The sequence below is a fragment of the Gracilinanus agilis genome, chromosome 6 (assembly GCF_016433145.1).
Source record: "Gracilinanus agilis isolate LMUSP501 chromosome 6, AgileGrace, whole genome shotgun sequence".
Taxonomy (NCBI): Eukaryota; Metazoa; Chordata; class Mammalia; order Didelphimorphia; family Didelphidae; genus Gracilinanus; species Gracilinanus agilis.
The window spans coordinates 134886008-134909365 of record NC_058135.1 but is presented as its reverse complement, the minus strand read 5'-3'; the positions used below and the strand labels follow the sequence as shown (position 1 = coordinate 134909365).

General features: G+C 41.7%; 1 protein-coding gene across 1 annotated transcript in view; it reads left to right on the top strand.

Annotated features, from left to right (window-relative positions):
- Positions 1 to 22941, top strand: part of NOCT (nocturnin) — a 42346-nt gene extending 19405 nt beyond the window's left edge. The window contains exons 2-3 of the mRNA XM_044680174.1: positions 19023 to 19292; positions 21446 to 22941. Coding sequence (XP_044536109.1) covers positions 19023 to 19292; positions 21446 to 22281 — 1106 coding nt within the window. The 3' untranslated portion in view covers positions 22282 to 22941. The remainder of the gene's footprint in view (positions 1 to 19022; positions 19293 to 21445) is intronic.
- Positions 22942 to 23358: the final 417 nt, after the last annotated feature.

Below are 23358 nucleotides of genomic sequence, written 5' to 3'. Positions count from 1 at the left end.
GCGCTTCTAAGATGCTCTCCAGAATCCAGACAGTAGAAATTGGGGAAAGGCAAAAAATAGAATGAGAAGGAAGGAAAAGGAAAATGTGCTTTTTTTTCCCCCTTTAAAAAAAAATTTCCCTTTCTAGAACATCCTGGTACTACCTTGTCTCCCTTTTAGGCACCATAAGTTCCTAAGATTTTCTTGATAAGGTAGCACCCTCCTCCTCTTTAGTCTGAAACTGTAGAAGGCAGCTGGCACCATCACTGCCTGATAATTACGTTTTTTTATTTTCTCACTATAGACGAGAAAAAGGCAATCGTCTCATGGTTATGAGCATTGTTCGAGCTAACCTAGCAATTAGGAACGATGGCATATTCTCCCAGAAAGCTTCAGGTTTTTAAATGGCAATAAACAATATAGAATGTTTGCTTTTTACTATGTAACAAGGCATAGCCTTCATCCTCTAGGGTCTTAGATTTAGTTTGCTTTTTAAAAAATTTTATTATGAACCTCCCAAATATGAACAAACATTAGGATTTTCTTAAAACTCTCACCTTTTATCTTTAGTATCAATTCTAAGACTGAAGAGTGACAAGGGTTAGGCAATTGGGGTTTAGTCACTTGTTCAAGGTCACCCAGCTAGGAAGTATCTGAAGCCAGATTTGAACCCAGGGCCTCCCATCTCTAGGTCTGGCACTCTCCACTGTGCTCCCTAGTTGCCCCCAAACATTAGCATTTCAATGAAACTGTGAATATTATATATTGTTTGGGTTTTTTTTTTCTTTTAAAGTGTATATTTAGGGGTAGCTAAGTGACCCAGTAGATTGAGAACCAGGCCTGGAGACAACAGGAGATCCTGAGTTCAAATATTGCTTCAGAAACTTCCTAAATGTGTGACCCTGGGCAAGTCACTTAACCCCCTTATTGTTCTTCTGCCTTGGAACCAATACACAGTATTGATTCTAAGATGGAACATATGGAGTGTTTTTTTTTTTAAAGTGTATATTTAAGAACAGAGGACTAACACTAATTTGCTTGCATGTGTCACCTTCTGAATTTCCTTCTGCTCTCTTCTGTATACTTTTAAAATGTTTTATTTTTCTTTACTTTTTTTTGCATCATTGATATCACTCATTCATTCCACCCCCTCCCAAAAAAGAGCCTTCCCTTTTAATGAGTGTAGTCAATCAAAACAAAGTTCACACATTGGCAATATCCAACCTTGTTGGTCTCATTCTTTACCCAGGCTTTTCCTCTCTTCTAAGAACTCAGAAACATGCTTCATCCCTCTCCCGGACTCACAGATGGTTGTTGCATAGTCAGGGTTCTTCCGTTTTTTTTTTTCGTCATTGTTTTCCTTTACATGATTATAGATGGATATCTCCTTCTCCTACGTCTATTCACCTCATTCTGTGTCATATAATTCTCTGCAGATATCTTGGAACGCTTTCCCTTTTGTCATCTCTTATGGTGTCATGACACTCCATTACATTTCATATGGTCTAACATATTCAGCCTTTCCCCATTTGATAGTCAATCTTTATTTTTTTTTTCTTTGTGCTTTGTTACTATAAGAAAAGTTGTAATACACAACTATCTTTGATCCCTTGGGGAGATAGGCGTGTAGTGGTATTATCTCTCCCTCAAATGGTATGCACACTTTCTTGACTTTTAGGGCATAGTTCCAAATTGCTCTTCCTGAATGGTTGGGCCAATTCAACAGTTCCACCAACAATGCATTAGTGTACCTATGCTACCATATTTTCTCCAACAATGGTCATTTCCCCTTTTTTGGTCATCTTTTCCCATCTAAAAGGTATAAAGTAGGACCCCAGAGTTTTGTTTTGTTTTAACTTTCATTGAATCCACAATTAAACATTATTTAGCTCAAGAAGATATCTGGTTGAATACCAGTTAGATGAGCTAAGAGGACTGGTTGGTTGATGATGGGATTTCATTTTTGGAACAAAGGATGGTAGTGAGCGATGATGAATTCATGCTGCTCGTGGGGCTAAAGAAATGGGTCATCTTCATCAACTTTCTTATCCAGCAGTTTGGTAGAGAGTCTGCTTTCATTGCCTCATTGCCTCACGGTCCCTAATATTTTTAGACTTGTCGAGTTGGCTGGCCTGTCTTCCTTTCAATCGACCTCTCTTATAATGCTGCATGGCTTGTGACACCATCTTGTAATGTGAGTCCAATTGTAGGCTGGGTCTGCAGTCCGTATCAAAGGAAAGAAGCATGATATTGGCTTTAAATATGGATGGGAAGAGAAGGGAGTAGAGCACGGGTGTGGGCAAACCCTAGCTTCTTTTGCTTCTTGCTTTTCAGACAGGTTGTTGAGTTGTGGCCTCATCTACTTTCCATCTCAGTTGGTCTACATCAAAATGAGCAGTTGGAGGATGCAATTACAGAATTTTAAGTATCCTGATCAAAGTAAATGAAGAAGCTCTGTTCATTCTTCACAGGATTTAACATGAGACAGATCTAGCCAGAGGAAATGAATTTGGGTCAGGTATTCTTTTGCCCACCCATTCTGATTCAACCACTTCATTTTTGCCTAAACACTGCACTCCAGGCTCCCCAATCTGATGCTTTTCCAGTTGTTTTTGGACATTGGAAACAATGAGGGAAATAGAGAAGCACCTTTTCCCCCTCCATTCTCTCTTGAGAAAAGCTAGTAAATGGCATGGATATTAGATTAGTATCTGACCCAAATTCATTTCCATCAGATGGATCTTTCTCATATTAAATCTTATAAATAATTAACATGAGTGGTTTGCATATTTGAAATAACACAACTAACTGCAAGGGGCGGGAACTAGTCCAGCATTTAAATTTTGCATCTTCAAAGCCCTGAGATATTGGGATGGAGGGGACAAATCTTAAGCATGCACAAAACAGAGCAGCTCCGTAATCCATACTTCATAGCATTTCAATCGAGAATTTACATGTTACATTACCAGATGATGACAGATTTGCGAAATAAGGAATTTGCCATTCTCGTGAATTGGCACTGCCTTGTGACAACTTTAAAGATGGCATAAGAGAAAATAATATAGTATTACTAGAGACCGATGGGAGTATTTGTGGCTCAGCATAGAGAGAACCTATCAAAGCTTTTTGGATCAGTTTTTGTCCCCTAATTTTATTATCACACTCTGTCTATTTGGAAAATGTTCAGTTCTTTTATAGTTCTTATTGCAAAAAATAAAATCTGTTTTCTGGGAATAATCTTGACATTTTGACTCGGTATGGCTACATTTTTAATATGGATTTTTTTTTACTATCAGAGACTAAGACAAAAAAACTCAAGTATTGAAAGTGTTTTTATCTTTTCCTTGACAAATACAAAAATGACTTGTATAGTATAAAAGAGAGGATATTTTTTCTCCTTCTGCAATCTGATTAAAGAATGAGCATGCTTTATTGTTATAGCTAATGATGGCTCTAGACAATTAAAGTTTTCCTGGGAGGAAAGAAAAAAAAATCAGACTGGCTCCCACCAAAGGCTTGACTGTTTTCCGTACAAATGATGTATTTCCCTATTTCCTTCAGAGATGGATGTGTGATCTCATTATTATGGTGCAGTTGGCCCTACCTGATTCAGACTCTTCTGATACTTCAGGTTTGGAGTTGAAACAAAACAAGACACTTATAGACAATATGGCAATTAACAAAAAGATGTTTATCAATAGAAAATGAATGTTGCAAAATTACAAAGGACAAGCTTAGCCTCAAAGAAGAAATACAAAAAGACATAGTCCCCCATTCCTTTACAGAGGTGAGAGTCCATAAGTGTGGAACATTGCCTATAATGTCATTTTTTCCCCCAATATATAGAATCAGTTTTGCTGGATTTTTTTTTCTCTTCAACTGCTTTTCCCCATCTTTGTTCTGAGGGGATATGGGACAATTTGGACTATGTGAAAATAGGAGATATCCATAGATAACAACTGAAGATTGCAATCAAAGTTTATTTGAAAAACAAAGGGAAGCTCAGCAAGAGAATAGCATGGAAAGGTTACTCAGCCAGGGTAGGAATTGATTCAGTTGAGAAGTCCTCTGAGACGGCCCTCCCCATAGTGCTCTTCAAACACATGTGAAGCCTGAAAAAGATGCTTCTGGCTCCCTGTGCTGGCTTTTACACTGAGACCAACTCAAGTCAACAAAGAATTTAGTAAGTGCCAGGCACTGTATAAAGCACTGTGGATACAAAGAAAAAGATAATCCCTGCCCTCAAGAAACTTACGTGCTAATGAAAGAAAAGGACCATAAAAGATGGCTGAAGTAGGAGGGAGAAGTCCTAAGAATGAAGCATGCTCTTAATGGAGGTTCTGGGAAGAACTAAGAGGGAAAGGGGGGGCCACTGGGATAGAGGGAGAAGGGGAGGCATGATGAGGTCTCATGGTAAGATATGGATGGTTTGAATACCTTTTAAAGCAATTAGCTGAGCAGAAAAGAGCCTTGGGAAAAGGGGCCTAACCTATGTGGCAGAGCCTTAGGAATTATTACTCCTACTATCCATATATGGAGACTGCTTCCACTAGATTGCAGCCCTTTGCAATCCATGCCTCCCCCCATGTCTTCCTATGGCATGTGAAAGGAATCACAGATATCCAAGCTCTGGAAGACGTAACAAACTAGACAGCTTTTGAGTGTGGACCCATGAACAGATTGTCTCTGCTGTTGTCACAGCAGCCTAGCTGAGGACAGAAACCTGTCCTTCACAAAGAAGATTAACTCCTGGATGATGTTTCATTTTTTTTTTTTTGGTTTGTTTTCTAATTTCTTTACTTTGGCCATCCCTGGTGACCAACTCCTTTGAGGCTGATGATTATAAAAAAGGGGGGGAAGTTGTATCATATCCTGCCACAGAAAAAGAGGTTTTCATAATTCTACTGTCTTAGCTGTTCCCTAAAAGATGGAGAAAGCAGGATTCTCTTTTCCTTTCAATGTGCCTTCACTTTCTGCTATTATAAAACCCATTAAACCATGACTACATTGATTCCATAGTGCCTAGCTTGTAGGTTCTGTGACCTCTCTTACAATGCATGTAATGATAGGTTTGCTTCTTAAAAGTTTGTACCTTACAAGCACCATCTCTCTTCTGGGGAACCTAAATAATTGATATTGCTTATAAGAGAATATCTGTATATAGGCATTCATAATTAAGATCTGTCTCTCCTTGTTATGACCTTTGTTTCATAAACTTATTTCCCCTCCCTTATAGAGTCGGAGTTAGTGTTCTCATGTGAAATTCCAAGGGAAAAGTGTTCTAAGCAACTTTCATCTTCACTTGTGAGAATAATTCAAGGTTATATTCTTGGAATTAGAAAGGTATTTATGGGCAGAACTTCATGGAAAGACTAGTCGTCCTTTAGGACTAGGGATTGGGACTGAACTTGTGACTTTCCTGATGGACCTAATGCCCACATTTATTAGTTTCTATCCTTGGTAGCAGGGGTTCCTAACCTGAGTGTCATATACCTTGGTTGCTTTTAGGTTTTTTATGTATTTGATTAACTATTTCAATATATTTTTTGTAATCCTATGTATTTTATTTTATGCATTTAAAAACATAATTTTGAGAAGGGGGCCATACTCCATAGATTACCAAGAGGGGGTCCATGACACAAAAAAAGATTACCATGCTCTGTTAGCTAGGTGGTTTTAATTGGTTTTCAATTTCTTTTGGTTCACCCACAAAACCACATGAAAAAGTCTCCCTATTTCTTTAGTTTTAAACTTTATAGATAAATGTCTACTGGTGCCCAACCTTAAAAAACTGGGAATCTTTTCAATTCCATATTTTTATTGTCCCTCGAACAATTATTTTCCTTAAAGATCCCAAAGTGGAGCTCTGGGAGCTGAAATTTGCTTCCCACCAATGGCCATCTTTGAAACCCCCGCAAAAAGAGGGTTGGCACACCACTACCCCTACCCAGGTGCAAATTTGGAATACCAAAGCACTTCATCCCCTCCTCTCTACAATAAAGAATATCCTCTAATAAATTTCATCTGGATATTTGTCTTGCACATGAACTTACTTTCTCCTTTTCCTTTCTAGTTCAGACATCAAGTAACATGATCGCTCTTTTGAAAAGTCCTTTTCTACCAAATGAAGTAGGCAGGAAAAACTGATAATAGTTTCATTTTAAAACTCCTCAAACTCACACAACTAATTCACTTGCTAATATTTTATTTTATTCTTTAAAAGCAAACTTAGGAATTATGTATCTCTGTGTTATGTTTTTAACTAAAACATGTTGAACTTTATTAAGCAGTAGCCATGGCCCTTGCAAAACTTCCTAAATAGTACTCCATGGACTTTCATCACAAGTTTTTCATGTAGCATCTGAGAATCTGGTTTATCTATCACCTTGCCAGAAAGCATTAGTTTTCAATTTAAGATGGAGTGAAAGCCAGGGCTAGAGATGGGAAGTCCTGATTTCAAATATGACCTTGGATGCTTCCTAGCTCTGTGACTCTGGGCAAGTCACTTTACCTCCATTGCCTAGCCCTTAACAGTTTTTTATCTTGGAACCAATACATAGTTTTGATTCTGAGATAGAAAGTAAGGGTTAAAAAAAATGATGCATATGCAAGGGAAGAAGTATGTCTACATGAAACATGTCTACATATATGTGATTATGTCTGTATAAATGATGTTTACTGATAACCACATCATAAAGAAAATCCTAAGAGGTCTAGAACAAGATAGCTGGAGTGGAAGGAGTAAGATTATTCCATTGTAGCAGAGGAAGAGATGAACTGGGAATCAGGCAACCTGGGTTCAAGTTAGCCCTGCCACTAACTCATTAAGCACCTTTTAGCATCTGTAAAGTGAAGAGTTAGGTGTAGGGTCAAAGGACTCTCATTAGGGCTACAAAATATTGCCCCAGCTTCATTGTGTAATGAAGAGACAGCCTCAGACTCTAGATATGAGTTATTTTCTCTGTACTTTGGGCAAAGTTTCGGGTACAGTGTTGACTTGGGTTAGCAGAGGGAGTTTACTCATGGGGAGTTCCAAAGAAATGACAGGTTTTATCCCTACATAGGTACAATACATACCTTGACCAACATTTTGTATTGGTTCTCCCTCATACCATAGAATTAGGGAATGTTTAGTTCTGTAGGCACCGAGCTGGGGAGAGATGCTAGGACAAAAACGTTCTGAGTCTGTGGTTTAGGAACCCAGGCTGCTTGCAGGAGGGCACATGGATATATCAGGCTCCTGTCCCCCACCCCTCAGCCTCCAAATGGAGCTATTTGGGGTAGGAAAAGGGCCAATTGCAAACCTTTTAGAAGTAGTTATTTGAAAAGAATTTTCTTTTCATCGTGCAGTTTCCACGCTTAGTTAACCAGATTTTGGCTTGCCCCCAAAGAGCCCTTATCCCAATCCCTCTCCCAGAAGAGTCATTGGTGCCAAGCTCTTTCCCTCTTTTCTCCTCCACTATGTTTAAAACACTGGAAGAGTTCTGCTACTGTCCAGCCTTCTAGTGGACTTCCTGTGGCACTTGAAGAAGCATAGATGTAGGTCTGACATAACAGCCTTTAGAGCTAGCCAGAAATGGAATGGGAGGAAGCAGGTACCTTTCAACAAAGGCTGGATGGATGATCACTTGCAGGGGATTTTTTTAGAGGATTTACTCATGGCACATCCTTTCCTCTGAGATGTTCTGACGGGCTGTGAACCTGACCTTAGAACCCTGGGAAAATCTCCATTCTTGGGTGAGTGTTTGAGCTGGTTCAAGAAATGGCCAGAAGATGGCAGCATTGGACTTGCCTATTTCAGTTTACAGTTGCTGTTCTTGTTTTGTGTGGGGAGGTTGTTTAACCTTTCTTTTCTCTCCCACCCCCTCGAATTTTTCTTGCATCCTCCAGCAGCCTCCTGACAGGTGTGCAGCCTGGTAATCCTGGCCTTTGTGCATTGTTCAGCTTTTAATTGGCACATGTGCAAAACCAAGGGACTGGAGCCCAGGGTAACAGCTGGGGAAGATTATTCACAAGCTCCCCAGCCTGCTGTGCTTATCAGCAAAGAAAATATTCTGTAAACAGATGACTAGAGCAGACACTCAGGGCTGCTGGAGCAGGATTAAAAAATAGATTAGTGTTTGTCAATATCCCTAAGAGCTTATTAAAGGAGCTCTGTCTGGTTGGGGCAAGTTTAGGGTGTGGTGTCTAAAAATTGCAAGTACCAAGACTTTAAAGTATACTTTAATTTCCCAGTGAAATTACAAAGTAATCCACCCTGCCTGCTGCCCCATCACGCCCTTTCTCTTATAAGGGGTAAAAATGCAGTTGAAGAAACTGGTAGGAGTCAAACCTGGGGAGATAAACTTATCTACTTCTCTCTGGGACCTGATTAAAATAAGCCCATTGCATTCTTTTCTTAAAAATGAATAAGCATTGATTTTCTTTCTTCCCTTTTCCCCACCTCACTCCCCAAAGAAACAAGAAAAGCAAAACCCTTGTAATAAATATGCAGAGTCAAACAAGAATTCAAACCCGCGTCTTTGATTCCAAATCCAGCACTCTGGCCATTCTCTCACACACCCTTTCTTGCAAATGAGACAGTCTGCAGATGAAATCTCTGGCTCTAGCAATAGGCTTCCTTATTTGGGGTCCCACGCTGACTTGTCTTTTATAGAATTCTACATTACATGATTGGAAAATAAGATACGGAGAAGATTTTCCAAGTCAATTTTAACCTTCTCGGGCTAGGGATGAAAAAAAGAAACAAGGCATGGTAGGGATTTAGGACTTCTCAAGAGCTTGGGCACATTTATAACTTGACTTCAGCTAGACAATACAGAAACACTATCACAGGCATTCTGAAGCTGGAGTCTGTGAACTTGGATGGGGAAAAATCGTACCCTTTATTTTGCTAACCTTTGTAACTGTGTGTGTCTTACATGTTTAAAAACATTATTCTGAGAAGAGGGGGTCCACATGCTTCACCAGACTGAAAGGGAGGGGTCCTGGCAGATATCAAGCTTGGCAAATTTGCCAAGCGCTGTGCTGAGAAGTTTGCGGGGTACCGAGACAAACAGAAAAGAGTTTACATCCTACTGAGGGTAGGCAACCCATAGAAGAGGGGACAAAGGACGACCCAGAAAAAGTTCAGAATGTCTGCTCCATGGAGACACTGGACTCAAAATCGGGATAAACTAGAGTGGGTGTTAGAGAAGTGATAAGCGCTATGGATTCGCCAAGGAAAGGAGAAAACGCTGCTTCCAAGAAGTGGGTGGTATTAGACAGATGCTTCCTGAGAACGATAATAATCTGTTGGTGCATATTTCCAGGAGTCAGTAGATGTGCTCTAACTACCAGTCCCTCCTAACTCGGATGATTCTGCCTTGCCTGTTTCATAACATATAAGGTCAAAATAATTAATGCCTTCCATTCATGGTAAGATTGTTAGGGAGGTGTAGATCCTTTTGCAGAAACTTGTGTTATCTTTTGTTTTCCTCTTATCTGTACTTTCCTCTGGTATGATTTGGTGTGCGTGTTTTAAATAGAACCCGAGATTTATTTATAAAGTATTTGTCTATTTGCTGGCCCAGGACAATTTCTGTTTTCCTTCTCTTCCCTCCCCCTCAGTCCAGCCCTAGCCCCGCCACCCTTTCATGACTAAGGTTTACCGGGAGACACATTTTGGGTCATTGGGAAGGAAGGACTTCTTGGCAATGCCAGCTATCATCCCAAATGGGAATGGGGACCTTGCTGCCCAGGCAGCCAGTCAGGCAGCAGCTGATCTCTTCTCTGAGTGTTGAAGCAGAAACTGGATCACCATCTGTCATGGCCTTTGTGTAGGAGGGGATTTTTTCATTGGGTGGGAGGTGGAACTGGATGACCTCTAAGGGTCACTTCTCTGCTTAAGAACCCTTCATGGCTCCCCTGGTACAATGCCAGAGAAATGTCACCAGCAGGGAGTGCCTGTTAACAGGAAGAAGAGCTCACTGTGTTTGGGGAAGGAAGGCTTCATGGAAGAGGTAGGACTCCTATGAGGCCATATTTGATGTGCCGTGTAACTTCTATATCCTCCAGCTTCTGCTACCTTCTTTGGTCTTCACAACAACTTGGAGAGAGGTAAGGGCCTTACAGAAAAACTAGAAAACAGGTGACTGGGGATTGTGAAACTCAGGTTTAGGAGAGATCTGGAATCAAATGCTGCTTCTACCTGTATGACCCTGGGCAAATCATTTGAATCCTCTCAATCTTAATCTTCCCATCTGTAAAATGGGAATAATTAAACCTATAGCACCCATATCAAAGGATTGTTGTGAGGATCAAAACATGAGACTGCATGTAAACTTGTCTGCAAAAGTACCTTAGCTATCTATCACTGTTCCTCTGTTTGGTCCAGAAAAGTGGAGCACTTTTATCCAAGGCCACGCAGGTAGTTGTGGCTCTGCTGAGACTGATAATTGATCATTTCCTAATTGTTTTCTTATTATGCATTAGTCGAGTGTCTCCAGTTAGAACCTCTTCTGGCCACCTCTAAATACTGACAAAGAGTTAAGTGCTCAGGTAATGGATATTGTTCTTTTGTATTTGTTTCTTGGGTTGGTTTTGTTATTAAATCTTTCTCAGAGCAGTGATCTTTTTTTTTTAAGTATCTCAACTGGGCATGGTGGTAGAAGCCTATGATCCTTGCTCCTAGGAAGCCTAACACTGGTGGGTCTATTTCTTGAGCTCAGGAGTTTCAAGTTGTAGTGGGCTAAGCCAATGGGGTATCTCACTAAGCTTGGCATCAATGTGATGAGCTCCTTGGAAATGAGAAGCCCACTGGACTATTGAGGAGGGGAAAACTGGCCCAAGTTGGAAATGGAACAGGTCTGAGCTACTGTGCTGATGATTGGTGGGATTGGATCCATTTCACTTTTAATTTCTTCAAGATAAGGCGATCCAGTTATCCACCCCCAATAAAAAAGGGGGTTTAAAAAAGTATCTGCTTTGAGCCTCCTGGTATAGTCCTTTTATTTACACTTCATTGAGAGCCTTATCAGGAATTACTTTGTATTTATCCGTGTCACATCTGTGAAGGCAGAGATGGTATCTCACTATGCCTTCCCCTACAGGTGTTTACTACATATTTACTGAATGGTGGTTGAAAGGCTTGGGGTATTTCTTTGTTAGCTGAAAATGTAGGTGTTTAATAAAAGTTGGTTGAACTGTTTTTGGTTTTTGTGCAACAAGATCTGTTCATTACTCACTTTCCCTTCCTGGTGGACAAGGGGAACAGAGTTTTAGCCCCTGGGCTCTGCCGCCATAACTTCAGCAGCAAGTTCGAGTTTTAGGGCTCTGCTTGGGAAAGCTGGAAAGATCATTCATAAGATTAAACTGGCTTAATTGTACCCCACTCCCTAATCTTTTAACTCCCACTAGAATAGCTGGGTTTTCACATAGCTTTGTATTTTACTATGTATTTGTATTTTACTTAAGATCCGACTCTCTGTGCACACTGATCTCAAGTAACAACATGCCCATAGACAATAGGATGAAATAATTTATAAAAATATCAGGCTTGCAAAATACCACCAGCAGTGGTGAATTGCAAAATAGGGCATCATTGGAGAATTTTCAACTCTGCCTAAGTGGCTAAAGGGAGAGGGATGGGGGAAAAGAGGTTCATTAGGCACCGTGCTTTTGCAGCCAAGGACATGGGGATCCATGACCAATTGGACCATTCTTCCAATGAAGTACCAGGTTCATCTATCTGTCCACTGTCGAGATGCCAGTGGGATAGGGAGGACCGAACCTGGTTGTTTTCCAATCAGTCAAACAATTTCTTCCTTACTGCCTAGTCTTTGCAGTTGTGCCTCCCTTCCACTGTTCTGGTGCTCCCCAAATCTGTGCTTGACATCCCCTCTCTTTTAACCCATAATTCAAAGCAGATTTTATTTATCCTTTTCTCCTTCACTCTTACCCCCTTGATTCTCTGGTCCAGGAAGGGGAAAGTGAAAGAAATTGTTCCTTGGAGCCTCCTTGAGACTATTCCTCTACTCTCAGTCAGGTACCTTTCCTCCTTTGAGGTTCACCCAGTCCAAATCACATCACCCAATAAAGATGCTCATAGGTGTTTTTTACCGATTCCCCGGGCTTTCTACCTTCTATCTTAATGAGTTCAGCCCTACAATCTATGATCGTATGATCTCTTCATTACTAAACAATAGCCTCTTCTCTATCTTCATTCTTAACTTATTTGAAACAATTCTCCACTTTGTAAGTGGAAATTTTGTATCCTTTAGACTTCATCTCCCAGAATTCTTCCCTCTCCCCCAAATTCCCTTTTCCTTTCTGTTTACGTGCATCTTTTAAGTGATTGTATATAAGTTTCGGGTAACGCCTCTCTCGCGCTCTCTTCCACTTGAGTGAGCCCCTCTCCCTATTTCTCTAGCCTTTTTAGTTTCCTTTTGCCTCAAGTCAAATATTAATACATCGTATTAAATATCATACTTAGTTATTGAATATTAATTTTAAAATCTAAACCACCCTCTGAATAGTCTCTCCTCTCTGGGTTAGCATAACATTTTCTGTCCTGATTTCTTTTGTAGCTTGTCACTTGACTAGTCCTAGGTCCTTTGTTGGGTCAGCATCCGAGCCACTCCACTAACTGTGGCCCTGGACTCTGTCCCAGTGGCATGGACAGAACTCTCTCAGCAGAACTCCACACCGCAGGGAGAGTCAGCCCACTCCCCCAGGGAGCTCCCCATTTGTTAGTGGAAGCTTCTGGGGGGCGCTCCATTCCTCCCTTGGGCTGAAACTTCCCGGTACCTTCCAGAGCCAGCAGCCACAGGAGTACAATGCGGCAGAGCATAGAATGTACGTGTGTATACATTGTGATGAGGACAAAGCCAAGGGTACCGGATGATCACTTTAGCTTGCCATGTACCGCAGATATACAACACAATCCACGGACCATCGGCCAGCATATGCTGCTCAAGAGGGACTGTGGCTTTCATTTATAAGCAGAACACGTTGGATGCCCGCCTCATATCAGTACATGCGTGTCTGTAGAACAAGATCAGATATGAATGTCAAGAAAAGAATGAAGCAGGAACCTACTTAGCATCTAGTCATGATTGCTTATGTCGACAAACATGCAGTGGCACACATGTAAAGCACATGTGCCTGGGTCAGCATTTCTATTTTAGGCCAGCTGCACATGCAATTTTCACCATTTTCCGCCAGGATGTTATCAGTTAATGTAGTCACCAGTCGGAGTCCCAGATCTCCTGCAGTCTGAGGATTCACCTGCACACGTGCCTACTCTAGTTGACTACACGGACCCATTCTCCTCCTCATTCTAATACTATCATGTCAGGGTACCTGTGCAGCTCGGGGGAAACAGAGCCAGGCCTGGAAATGGGAAGTCCTGGGTTTAAATATGGCCTCAAATTCTTTTTTTTTTTTTTAACCCTTGTACTTCGGTGTATTGTCTCATAAGTGGAAGAGTAGTAAGGGTGGGCAATGGGGGTCAAGTGACTTGCCCAGGGTCACATCGCTGGGAAGTGGCTGAGGCCGGGTTTGAACCTAGGACCCTCCTGTCTCTAGGCCTGACTCTCACTCCACTGAGCTACCCAGCTGCCCCCTCAAATTCTTACTTAGCTGTGTGACTCCCCGTTGCCTCGTCCTTAACTGCTGGTCAGCCTTAGAACTGATACTTGGAACCCATAAGACGGAAGGTAAGGAATTTGGGAAAGAAAAAGGGAAAACTTTATCTTGTCTACCCAAATGTGAACTTGGCTTAGGACAGCTTGTAGTAGAACAAAATTAGGAGAGACCAGAGGAATGGTTAAAATGTTTTGAGGAATTTTTGAGTTCATGTTCTTTTGATTTTGAACTGATTTCTCAAAACAATTATCTATGTGTATATTAAAAAAAAAAAACTCTCACCCAGACCAGAAGGATTGAGACAGTGATTCCCAAAGTGGGCACTACAGTGATCCAGGGAAGCGGTGATGGCCACAGGTGCATTTATCTTTCCTATTAATTGCTATTAAAATTTAAAAAAAATTAATTTCCAGGGGGCTAAGTAATATTTTTTTTCTGGAAAGGGGGAGGTAGGCCAAAAAAGTTTGGGAACCACTGGAATGAGATAAAAGGCTTTCAAAGTCTTAATGTCAGTCCAAAACAATAAAAAATACTTTGCCTGGAGTTATACAGACATATTTATATATACACATATACATATCATATATACATGTTAGTCCATCAAGCATTGACATCAAACCACAACCCATCCATAACTCCAAACCTTTTAGATAGGAAACACCTCTCATCTCTCATCTAATATCTTCTATGGCTAGAAATCTGAGGCTCAGAGTTGCAGGGCTAGCCATTGTTGATTCCAGATCTTCCTGACTCCACTGTGAACTCTCAGGAAAATCCCAGCTCCAGGCCCTTTATCCCCTGTCTCTCTGCCTCTAATATATATCCAGACTTGCCAAATAAGCAAGTAAGAAGGACATTTTGGACACAAAACAAGCAGTTGACATTTTTACTCTTTAAGTGCAATTTGGCGCTTTACTTCTCCCCCTGCAGCCTCATTTTTCTTTGTGAGTTACTCCCCATTCCCCACTGAAAACAAAGGGGTGACCAAGGCAGCATATAGGCTTGTCACCTTGGGAGCCTTCATGGTAGGTGTTTGACTTTGCTTTGGTAACCTCCCAGAGGAAATTGGATCCACTGCTAGTTTCAGATTCCATCGGTAAGGTCTGCCAAATGAGCATGGCATTTTATGAATAAAACCTTTGTCTTCTTTCACTGGAGGTAAAGAGGTGGGGGTGGGGATCCCTAACCCATCCTATAACCTGATGCCATAGAACCATGACCTTAAATTCAGGAAAGAGCTTCTGCTATACTCTTTAGCTCAACTTGGAGGTCCCTATTATTGAAGGAAAGAGAATGAGGAATTTGGGAGTATTATACCCCTCCCAACAAGAACATTTAGGTGGGAATATGACTGTTGTTTGCCTGCTGTTGATTGAAATCATTCTCCTGGAGTCAGTGGATTTAGATGGCTGGATAGAGGTAGGGAGGTAGAGATAGCTCAGTATAATTGGGGAGTTTGTGTGTGTGGTCCTATATTTTATTTTATATATTTAAAAATGTATTCTGAGAAAAGATCTCAGAATTTGCTAGCCTGGCAAAGGGTCCATGGCCCAAAAAAGGTTAAGAAAAAGGAAGCGATTTGGCATTTTAACTTGTTTCATTATAAAGTTTACAAAGAGATATGTGTGTGCGTGTGTATACATACACATATTCAAGTAATTTTAGTAAGACTTGTTGAAGAGTTATTTCGGCTCTTTTTTTTTTTTTTTTTTTTTTTTTAAACCTTACTTTGTCTTACTAAGACAGAAGGGGAAAGGCTAGGTAAATGGGGTTAAGTGACTTGCCTAAGGTCATATAGCTAGAAAGTAGCTGAGACCAGATTTGAACCGAGGTCTTCCCAACTCCAGGTGTGGCTCTCTATCCACTGTGCCATGTAACTGCCCCAATTGACTCTCTTTTAAAAAATGGTCTTATTATTGTCTTTTGTTTTTTACATTATCAATGTTTTTCATAGTATCCCTTCTCTTTCTCCTCCCAGAGAGCCATCCCATCTAATAAACAGTATTTTTTTTAGCTATTGACTATGAATCCCAGCTTGGATTCTTCAGGGATCCATGTGAATATTCCTTCCATGATGCAGATCACCACCTTTTTGTACCTATAATTTATAGATTGTCTTCCAGAATTGCTGGGTCAGAAAGAAACCATCCCCTTTGGCCAACCTGGTGAGGAGTCCCCCCCCTCTTCTCTTCCAAACTTACCTGGGATCTCACTTAGAACATAGATATATACTTTATAAGTAGGCCCTTTCTCAAAGTCTTTCAAGCTTGATTGAACCCGCCAGAACTAGTGCTCTGATATCACCATCTTCAGGAACTTGGAGTCACTTCTCTACCTCATTATGAACCGTTTGACAAATATAAGTTCATCCCAAACTGGATCTTGGAAATCTCTAATCCAGTGGTTCTTAAAGTAGCGCTAAATAGGGTCCCTTGGGGTCCTCAAGACCTTTTTTTGTGTGGAGAGAAGGAGGAGTCTGTGAGGTCAAAACTATTTTCATAACACCAAGATGTTATTTGCCTATTCAAATACTCTTCCCTTTTCCAATGACACATCTGTCAGGCCTGATTTTCTTCCTATAGTTTAACCACAACAACAAATCACAACAGATTGTATGCAGAAGCAGATAGGAGAAGCTAGTTGCCTTTTTTTAAACCAGATATGAGAGTTTTATAAAAAAAAAAAATAGGTAAAACAGCACCCATTCCTCACTAAATTTTTTTTATTTTGGGAAAGTTATTTTTCATAAGTTTTATTTAACATAAAAGATACTTATTATTTTAATGAATAAATATTTTAAAGTATATACATTTCATTTTCTGTATATCTTTATAGCAAATATTAATAGCTATAACCCACATTAAGGAATAGGTCCTCGTTAGTTTTTAAGGGTATAAAGGGGTCCTGAGACCACAAAGGTTGAGAACCACTCCTGTAATCCATCCCTGGAGGAAATAGGTTTTGTCTCTGAAAAGGGCCTTGGACCTGGCTCAAGTTTCTGGGCCCCAGGGGCAGTAAATGAACCTTCAGCAATATAATCGTAGAATTTTATAGAGTTAAGCCTGGAAAGGAAACCTCAATAGTAGGAGCATTTTAAGAGATTGGATTGTGAATTTGGCTCCTGCCTTTCCAGGAACCCTCTGGTAGGAGAATAGATATCAGTTCATCAGCAAGCAAGCTTTGGATATGCTAAGATGACAAGACCTAATAAATTCTCTTTTCTCATGGGAAGAGAGGCAGACTGGGCATTGTTGCATGAGTGCTAGACTTGGAAGAGCATGTCATTCCTGAGTTTTCTCATCTTAATACCTGGAGTCTCTGTATCTGGAGATAGTCTGCTGCTCAAATGAGATAACATATAGTGTAAGGCTGAATGGAAGTGTTATATAAATTATTAGCCTTTGAAACGTACTGGAAACGAAAGGAAGTCGTGGCACAGTTGTGTCATGGTTGGGTATATAAATGGCTCAGTGGAATGCCGTTACTCCATTCCCAAACCTATGCCCTCTCTAAAAAATACCAGTAGAAATCAAGCCCAGAGGAGAAAAGTCAAAACGATTACATATTTTCAAAATTTCAATGGGCAGCAAATATACCCATTCAGATGCTGGCTCAGACCATGTGTTGTTCCTCCAGACAGGTCACTAACCTCTCACCGAACTTCAGTTTGCTCATCTATAAAGCAGGGATAAGTCATTGCACCAATTTCATAATGTTGTGAAGATCAAATGAGAGGATGTTTGTAATTTGTAGAAGCTAAAGTGCACTCTACATGTCCGCTCTCAGTAGTAGGAGTAATATTTAGTATCGATTCTAAGACAGGAAGGAAGGGGTTTTTTTTGGAACAGGGGGTTGGGGGGAATAATCTAGACCCTTTTGTAGTTCTGGTGTGGGTTTATTTTTTTAATATGACTATTTCTATTTTTTTAACCCTTGCCTTCCGTCTTAGAGTTAATACTGTGTTTTGGTTCCAAGGCAGAAGAGAGTGGTAAGGGCTAGGCAATGGGGATTAAGTGACTTGCCCAGGGTCACACAACTGGGAAGTGTCTGAGGCCAGATTTGAACCTAGGACCTCCCATCTTTGGGCCTGGCTCTCTATCTACTGAGCCACCACCCCACTGCCCCCAATATGACTATTTCTTATTAAAGTTTTTACCTGTGTGTGAGTTTATTCTTGCTTAGGTGAGAAGGAGCCAGAGTGAATTATGAAGTCATCCTAGATTAAAAGATGCTAAGAAATTTAAATACAGATACTTCTCCCTTTTTTATTGGTAGCAGTTAAATGGCTGCTAATTAGAGCCCATCTGTATAGACCTTTAAAACTTGCAAAGTGCTTTACATATATTTTTATCTCTTGATGTACACGACGTGCCTGCTGTGTGTGTGCCTATTTTATAGAGGAGAAACTTCAGCTTAGAGAGACTGAGGACTGACTCTTAATTGTTATTGTCTAAGATGGAATCTGGGCCAGTCCAGGACTTCCTGAGCCCAAGTTCATCTCTCTACCTATCCACTGTACGAATTGCCTTATCATCTTATTTCTTATTCTAAGCACACTTACTTGCTCTGTGTGTGTGTCCAGACATTTTCCCTGGCTGTCCCCCATGCCTGGAATGTTCTCCCTCAGCTCTACCTGCTGACTTTCCTAGCTTCCTTTACATCTTCTCTAAAATCCCATACTCTGCAGGAAGCTTTCCCTAATTCCAGTACCTTCCCTGTTAATTATGCCCTATTATCCTGTATATAGCTTGCTTTCGGTATATTTGTTTGTATATTGTCTCCTCCAACAGATTGTAAGCTCCCTGACGGCAGGACCCATCTTTTCCCCTTTCTGTAGCCCCAGTGCTTAGCATAGTGCCTGATTCCTAATAAATGTTTATTGATTGATTATACACACAGAGAGATTCCTGCTGTGATGGGGGCCAATTAATTTCATAAGTCCCTTGGTTTATAAGAAGAGTTTCTTTGTCCAGAAGTTCACTTGATATAAATTAGCAGTAGCAGCTGGGTGGCTCAGTGGATTGAGATTTAAAGATGGGAGTCCCTGGGTTCAAATGTGACCTTAGACCTTTCCTAGCTGTGTGACCTTGGGCAAGTCACTTGACCCCCATTGCCTAGCTCTTACCACTCTTCTACCTTGGAACCAATACACAGCATTGATTCTGAGACAGAAGGTAAGGGTTTAAATTTTTAAAAAGATATAAATTAGCCTTTATGACATCAGACTACCTTCTCCTTTCGCAACCTAGAAAATATCTTTCCATCTGCCCCTAGAAAAATAGATTTTTATCAGCAAAGACCGCAGCTTTGGCAGCACATCAGCTTGTGTGTCTGACCACTACGTGGGATGGGGTTTGCAGAAGAAGGAAGGACAGGCTGAGGAGCCCTGTGTGTAACTGTGCTTTCCTTTCCTGTAGCGTGTCCCATGGGAAACGGAACGAGCAGGCTCTATGGTGCTATCGCCAAGACCCTGAATGGCTCTGCAGCCCCCCAGCACCCTGAGTGTCTGGTGCCTCCTGACTCAGAACAGCTGGATCCCATAGATCCGAAAGAGCTGCTCGAGGAATGCAGGGCAGTCCTGCACACACGGCCTCCCCGCTTCCAGAGGGATTTTGTGGACTTGAGGACGGACTCGACAAGTAGCCACCCACCCATTAGGGTCATGCAGTGGAACATCCTTGCTCAAGGTATGTTCGGTAACGACTGCCCCCAGGACTGTTAAGTGAGCTACGCCAGGGAGTCGTAGATGCTTAAGGAAATGTAGCATTGGATACCATCCAACACACACACGCACTCCCCACGCCAGAGGTGACTTCTAAATATATATATATATATATAAAATCTAGCATATATTTTCCCTCGCCTCATTCATCGATCATTTGAAGTAACTAGGGATAAGCTCTAGGCTTGCCGCTGAATTAAATGAAGATTCTGGTTTTGAATTTTGGAAATATGAACTAGAAATGTAGAAAGTTTAAAGAATAAAAGACTAGTATATCCTAGGACCTGGCCCCTGCCTTCTTCTTCTTTCCTTCCCCCGCTCACCAGAGCTGCTTTAGCAAGCACTGCCCTTGGGCCGTTGAAGGCAGGCGTCCGTCCCCCAGAGTGGGGTGGGAATCTTGGGGTTCCTGTACCCCGCTTCTCATCTCTCTCTACCAACTGATTTACAACGCCAAGATCGCAGAAGTCGTAGAGTGCTCCAGATAAGTTTGCATGTGTATAGATTTACAGTGTTTCCGTGAAAATAAGTGATTAGAATAAAGCAATTGGACGACCCAATTCTTGGAAAGGTTTGTATTAAGAAGGGTCTGTTATTACTTAGGAAACCTTTTGGCCTTTCCATAAAATATTAGCCAAAGGTATGAGAGCGCTCGTTTGTCTGCATTTAGGACATTGTGTTACTATGTAAAAGAGGGAGCCCTTTTCCGGAGTAACAATATGTTTGTGTGTGATATATTAATATATTTACGTATAAATATATCTGTGTGTATGTATACACAAACACATCATCCACACACATACGTATGTGTGAATAAATACACACACACACATAGTACGTTCCCGTCTTTTTAGGTACGTGTATCTATACAGATATAGATATAAATACAGAGAGAAGGGATAGGAAAGATGTCTAAGAAACATGCGATTAAGAAAAAGCAGAAACCAGCCACGCAGTGCGAGCAAGAGATGACTGCTGGATAGCCTGGGTGCACGCTTCACTGGTATCCATGCAGTCCAGAGGAAGCCCCCTGGACATTGAGGATGGACATTTTGTGGTGCATTTATGGGAAAATGTGGGTGAGGGCTACACAGAATGAGCAGGTCTGGGCGGTTGGAGATCTACGTCATTGAAAGAAACCCACACCCATACTTAGATCAGTCATGCACCAAAGCATCAGAACGTTTCTATGCCACAGATAAATGTATACACATATAAACTTAGAATGTGGCCATGAAAATAAGTGGATAGAATAAGAAATATAGTATGCCTTGATAATAAAAGAACCAGGAAAAAAACATGAATTATGTAACTGTGGAAAATTTTTCTAAAAATAAAAAATCCCTAAAAAATAAATAAATAAATTCATCCATCAAAAAAAAAGAACCAGGAAAGGAAAAATCTTGATCATTTCATCCATTTATTACTAAATAGGCAGATTCATCTGGCAAAAAAAAATGTAGAATTTTGTGAGGCAAATGCTTTTTGTAGTAGTATAGCCTTTGAGGGTTGAGGGGAAAACACAATTTGGTTATGAAAGTACAGTCTCCGTGTTTTTACACAATACCATGTGGAAGAAGTACTGTGCCTGAGTCTCATTGGGAAGAAGTTATGTGATGCTTGTAGGGAGAGCCCCCCCACAAAGCATTTACAGCAGGCGATGGGGAACCCCCTCAATCTGTGCACTCTCGGGTGATGCAAATTGTGACCTCCTCCTGCTCTCTCATCAGGACTTATCCACAAGGTCCGCCATGCTGCTGGCTTTCTCCCCTTCTCTTGACAACCCAAGACTAGCGGTAGAACCAGTCCATGGGTTGGTCCATGCTCTTGCCATCCACGGGACCACCGCTATTTTTTGTCACTCGTACATGTTCATCTTTTATTACATTTCCTCCCTAGTAACTCGTGTGAAAGGCCTTGCAGCCCGCTCACACTCCCCACCGCCCTGGGCTTACACTCATGTCCAAATAGCCAGACGGGCGTCTAAGCTACGGCACGGGCTATCCGAGGATGGTCGGGCTAAGCCACTGGTCTTTGGGGCATCCTTTAGAGAAGGAGCCTCTAGAGTCCCTAGAAGCCTCTGTTCCCTTGGCTGATAGCTGATTGACTTTTCTGTTTCAGCTCTTGGGGAAGGCAAAGATAACTTTGTACAGTGCCCTGTGGAGGCACTCAAATGGGAAGAAAGAAAATGTCTCATCCTGGAAGAGATCCTGGCCTACCAGCCAGACATCCTGTGCCTGCAGGAGGTGGACCACTACTTTGACACTTTCCAGCCGCTCCTCAGTAGACTGGGCTACCAGGGCACCTTCTTTCCAAAGCCGTGGTCGCCCTGTCTGGACGTGGAACACAACAACGGACCCGACGGCTGCGCCTTGTTTTTCCTTCAGAACAGGTTCAAGCTGGTCAACAGCACCAACATCAGGCTGACCGCCATGACCCTTAAAACTAACCAGGTGGCCATCGCGCAGACGCTGGAGTGCAAGAAGACGGGGCGGCTGTTCTGCATCGCCGTCACCCACCTGAAGGCACGCACCGGCTGGGAGCGGTTCCGGTCTGCGCAAGGCAGTGACCTCCTCCAGAACCTGCAGAACATCACGCAGGGGGCCAAGATCCCGCTTATCGTGTGCGGGGACTTTAACGCAGAGCCCACGGAAGAGGTCTACAGACACTTCGCCTCGTCTAGCCTCAACCTCAACAGCGCCTACAAAGTGCTGAGTGCCGACGGGCAGTCGGAGCCCCCGTACACCACGTGGAAGATCCGGTCTTCCGGGGAGTGCCGGCACACGCTGGACTACATCTGGTATTCTGAACAGGCTTTAAACGTGCGCTCGGCTCTTGGCTTGCTCACCGAGGAGCAGATCGGTCCCAACCGGCTGCCTTCCTTCAATTACCCTTCGGACCACCTGTCTCTAGTGTGTGACTTCAGCTTTAACGAGGACCAAGACCCACCTTTATAGCTTATCGGGGGCTCAGTTTCTAGTCACAAAAGTCTTAACTAGGGAAATGGAAATAAGAAGTTGCCTGAGGAAGGATTCACTGTTTCTCAGCTTACCTTTATGGCATGGTCTTTGGGGAGGAGGAAAAAAAACAAACCACAATTTCACAATCTTTTTGATTAAAGTCTCTATCAAAAAAAAAAAAAAAGGTGTATGCACCCCAATTTGGGCTGGTGGTATTTTCTCTCCCCTCAGCATTAGCTTTTGATGAAGTAAGGGAACTCTGTCATTTATTTGGAATTTTTTTCCTTCCCAAGGATTTGGTGCCAATGTGGACTTGCTTGGATCCTCCCTAACTGGGGTTGGGTGTACATATATATATCATCATGACAGCACTCCTTTTTTTTTTTTTTTTAATTTATGGCATTTTAAAAAGACATTAATAGGAAAGGACTGTGCATAGTCACGTTATTTTTTTTTAATTTTGCATTGTAAATGACATAAGCAAACATTTAGAAGCTTAGCATGTGACAACCATACTGGATGCTCTCTGGAGCCCATGAAGGTTTCATAGCATCCCTTTTAAAACAGACAAACAGGGGCAGCCGAGTAGTTCAGTGGATTGAGAGCCAGACCTAGGTTCAAATCCGGCCTCACTTCCCAGCTGTGTGACCCTGGGCAAGTCACTTGACCCCCATTGCCCACCCTTACCACTCTTCCACCAAGGAGCCAATACACAGAAGTTAAGGGTTTAAAAAAAGAAAAAAGAATAAAACAGACAAACATTTTTGCGTTGAGTTTGTCTGATAGAACAGGGCTGGTACAATAGGTTTAGAACAGAACACTTGCCCAAGGTTATCTTTGTTTTACAATGGAAGAGCCACATCACACGGTGGAGTCTGTTCCTTTCTTCCTCTATATCTTAGGTGGCATTGTCGCTCTCCTATGTCCTTTCTAACTGGTCCCAGCCAGGAACCACACATATCTGTGTCCTCCCTCTTTCTGGGTATGTTTCATGCAGAGATGTGAGTTGATCCAAATTACTTAGCCACTTTTTATGCATCTTTACCCATCTGCCAGCTTATTGGGATGATCTAG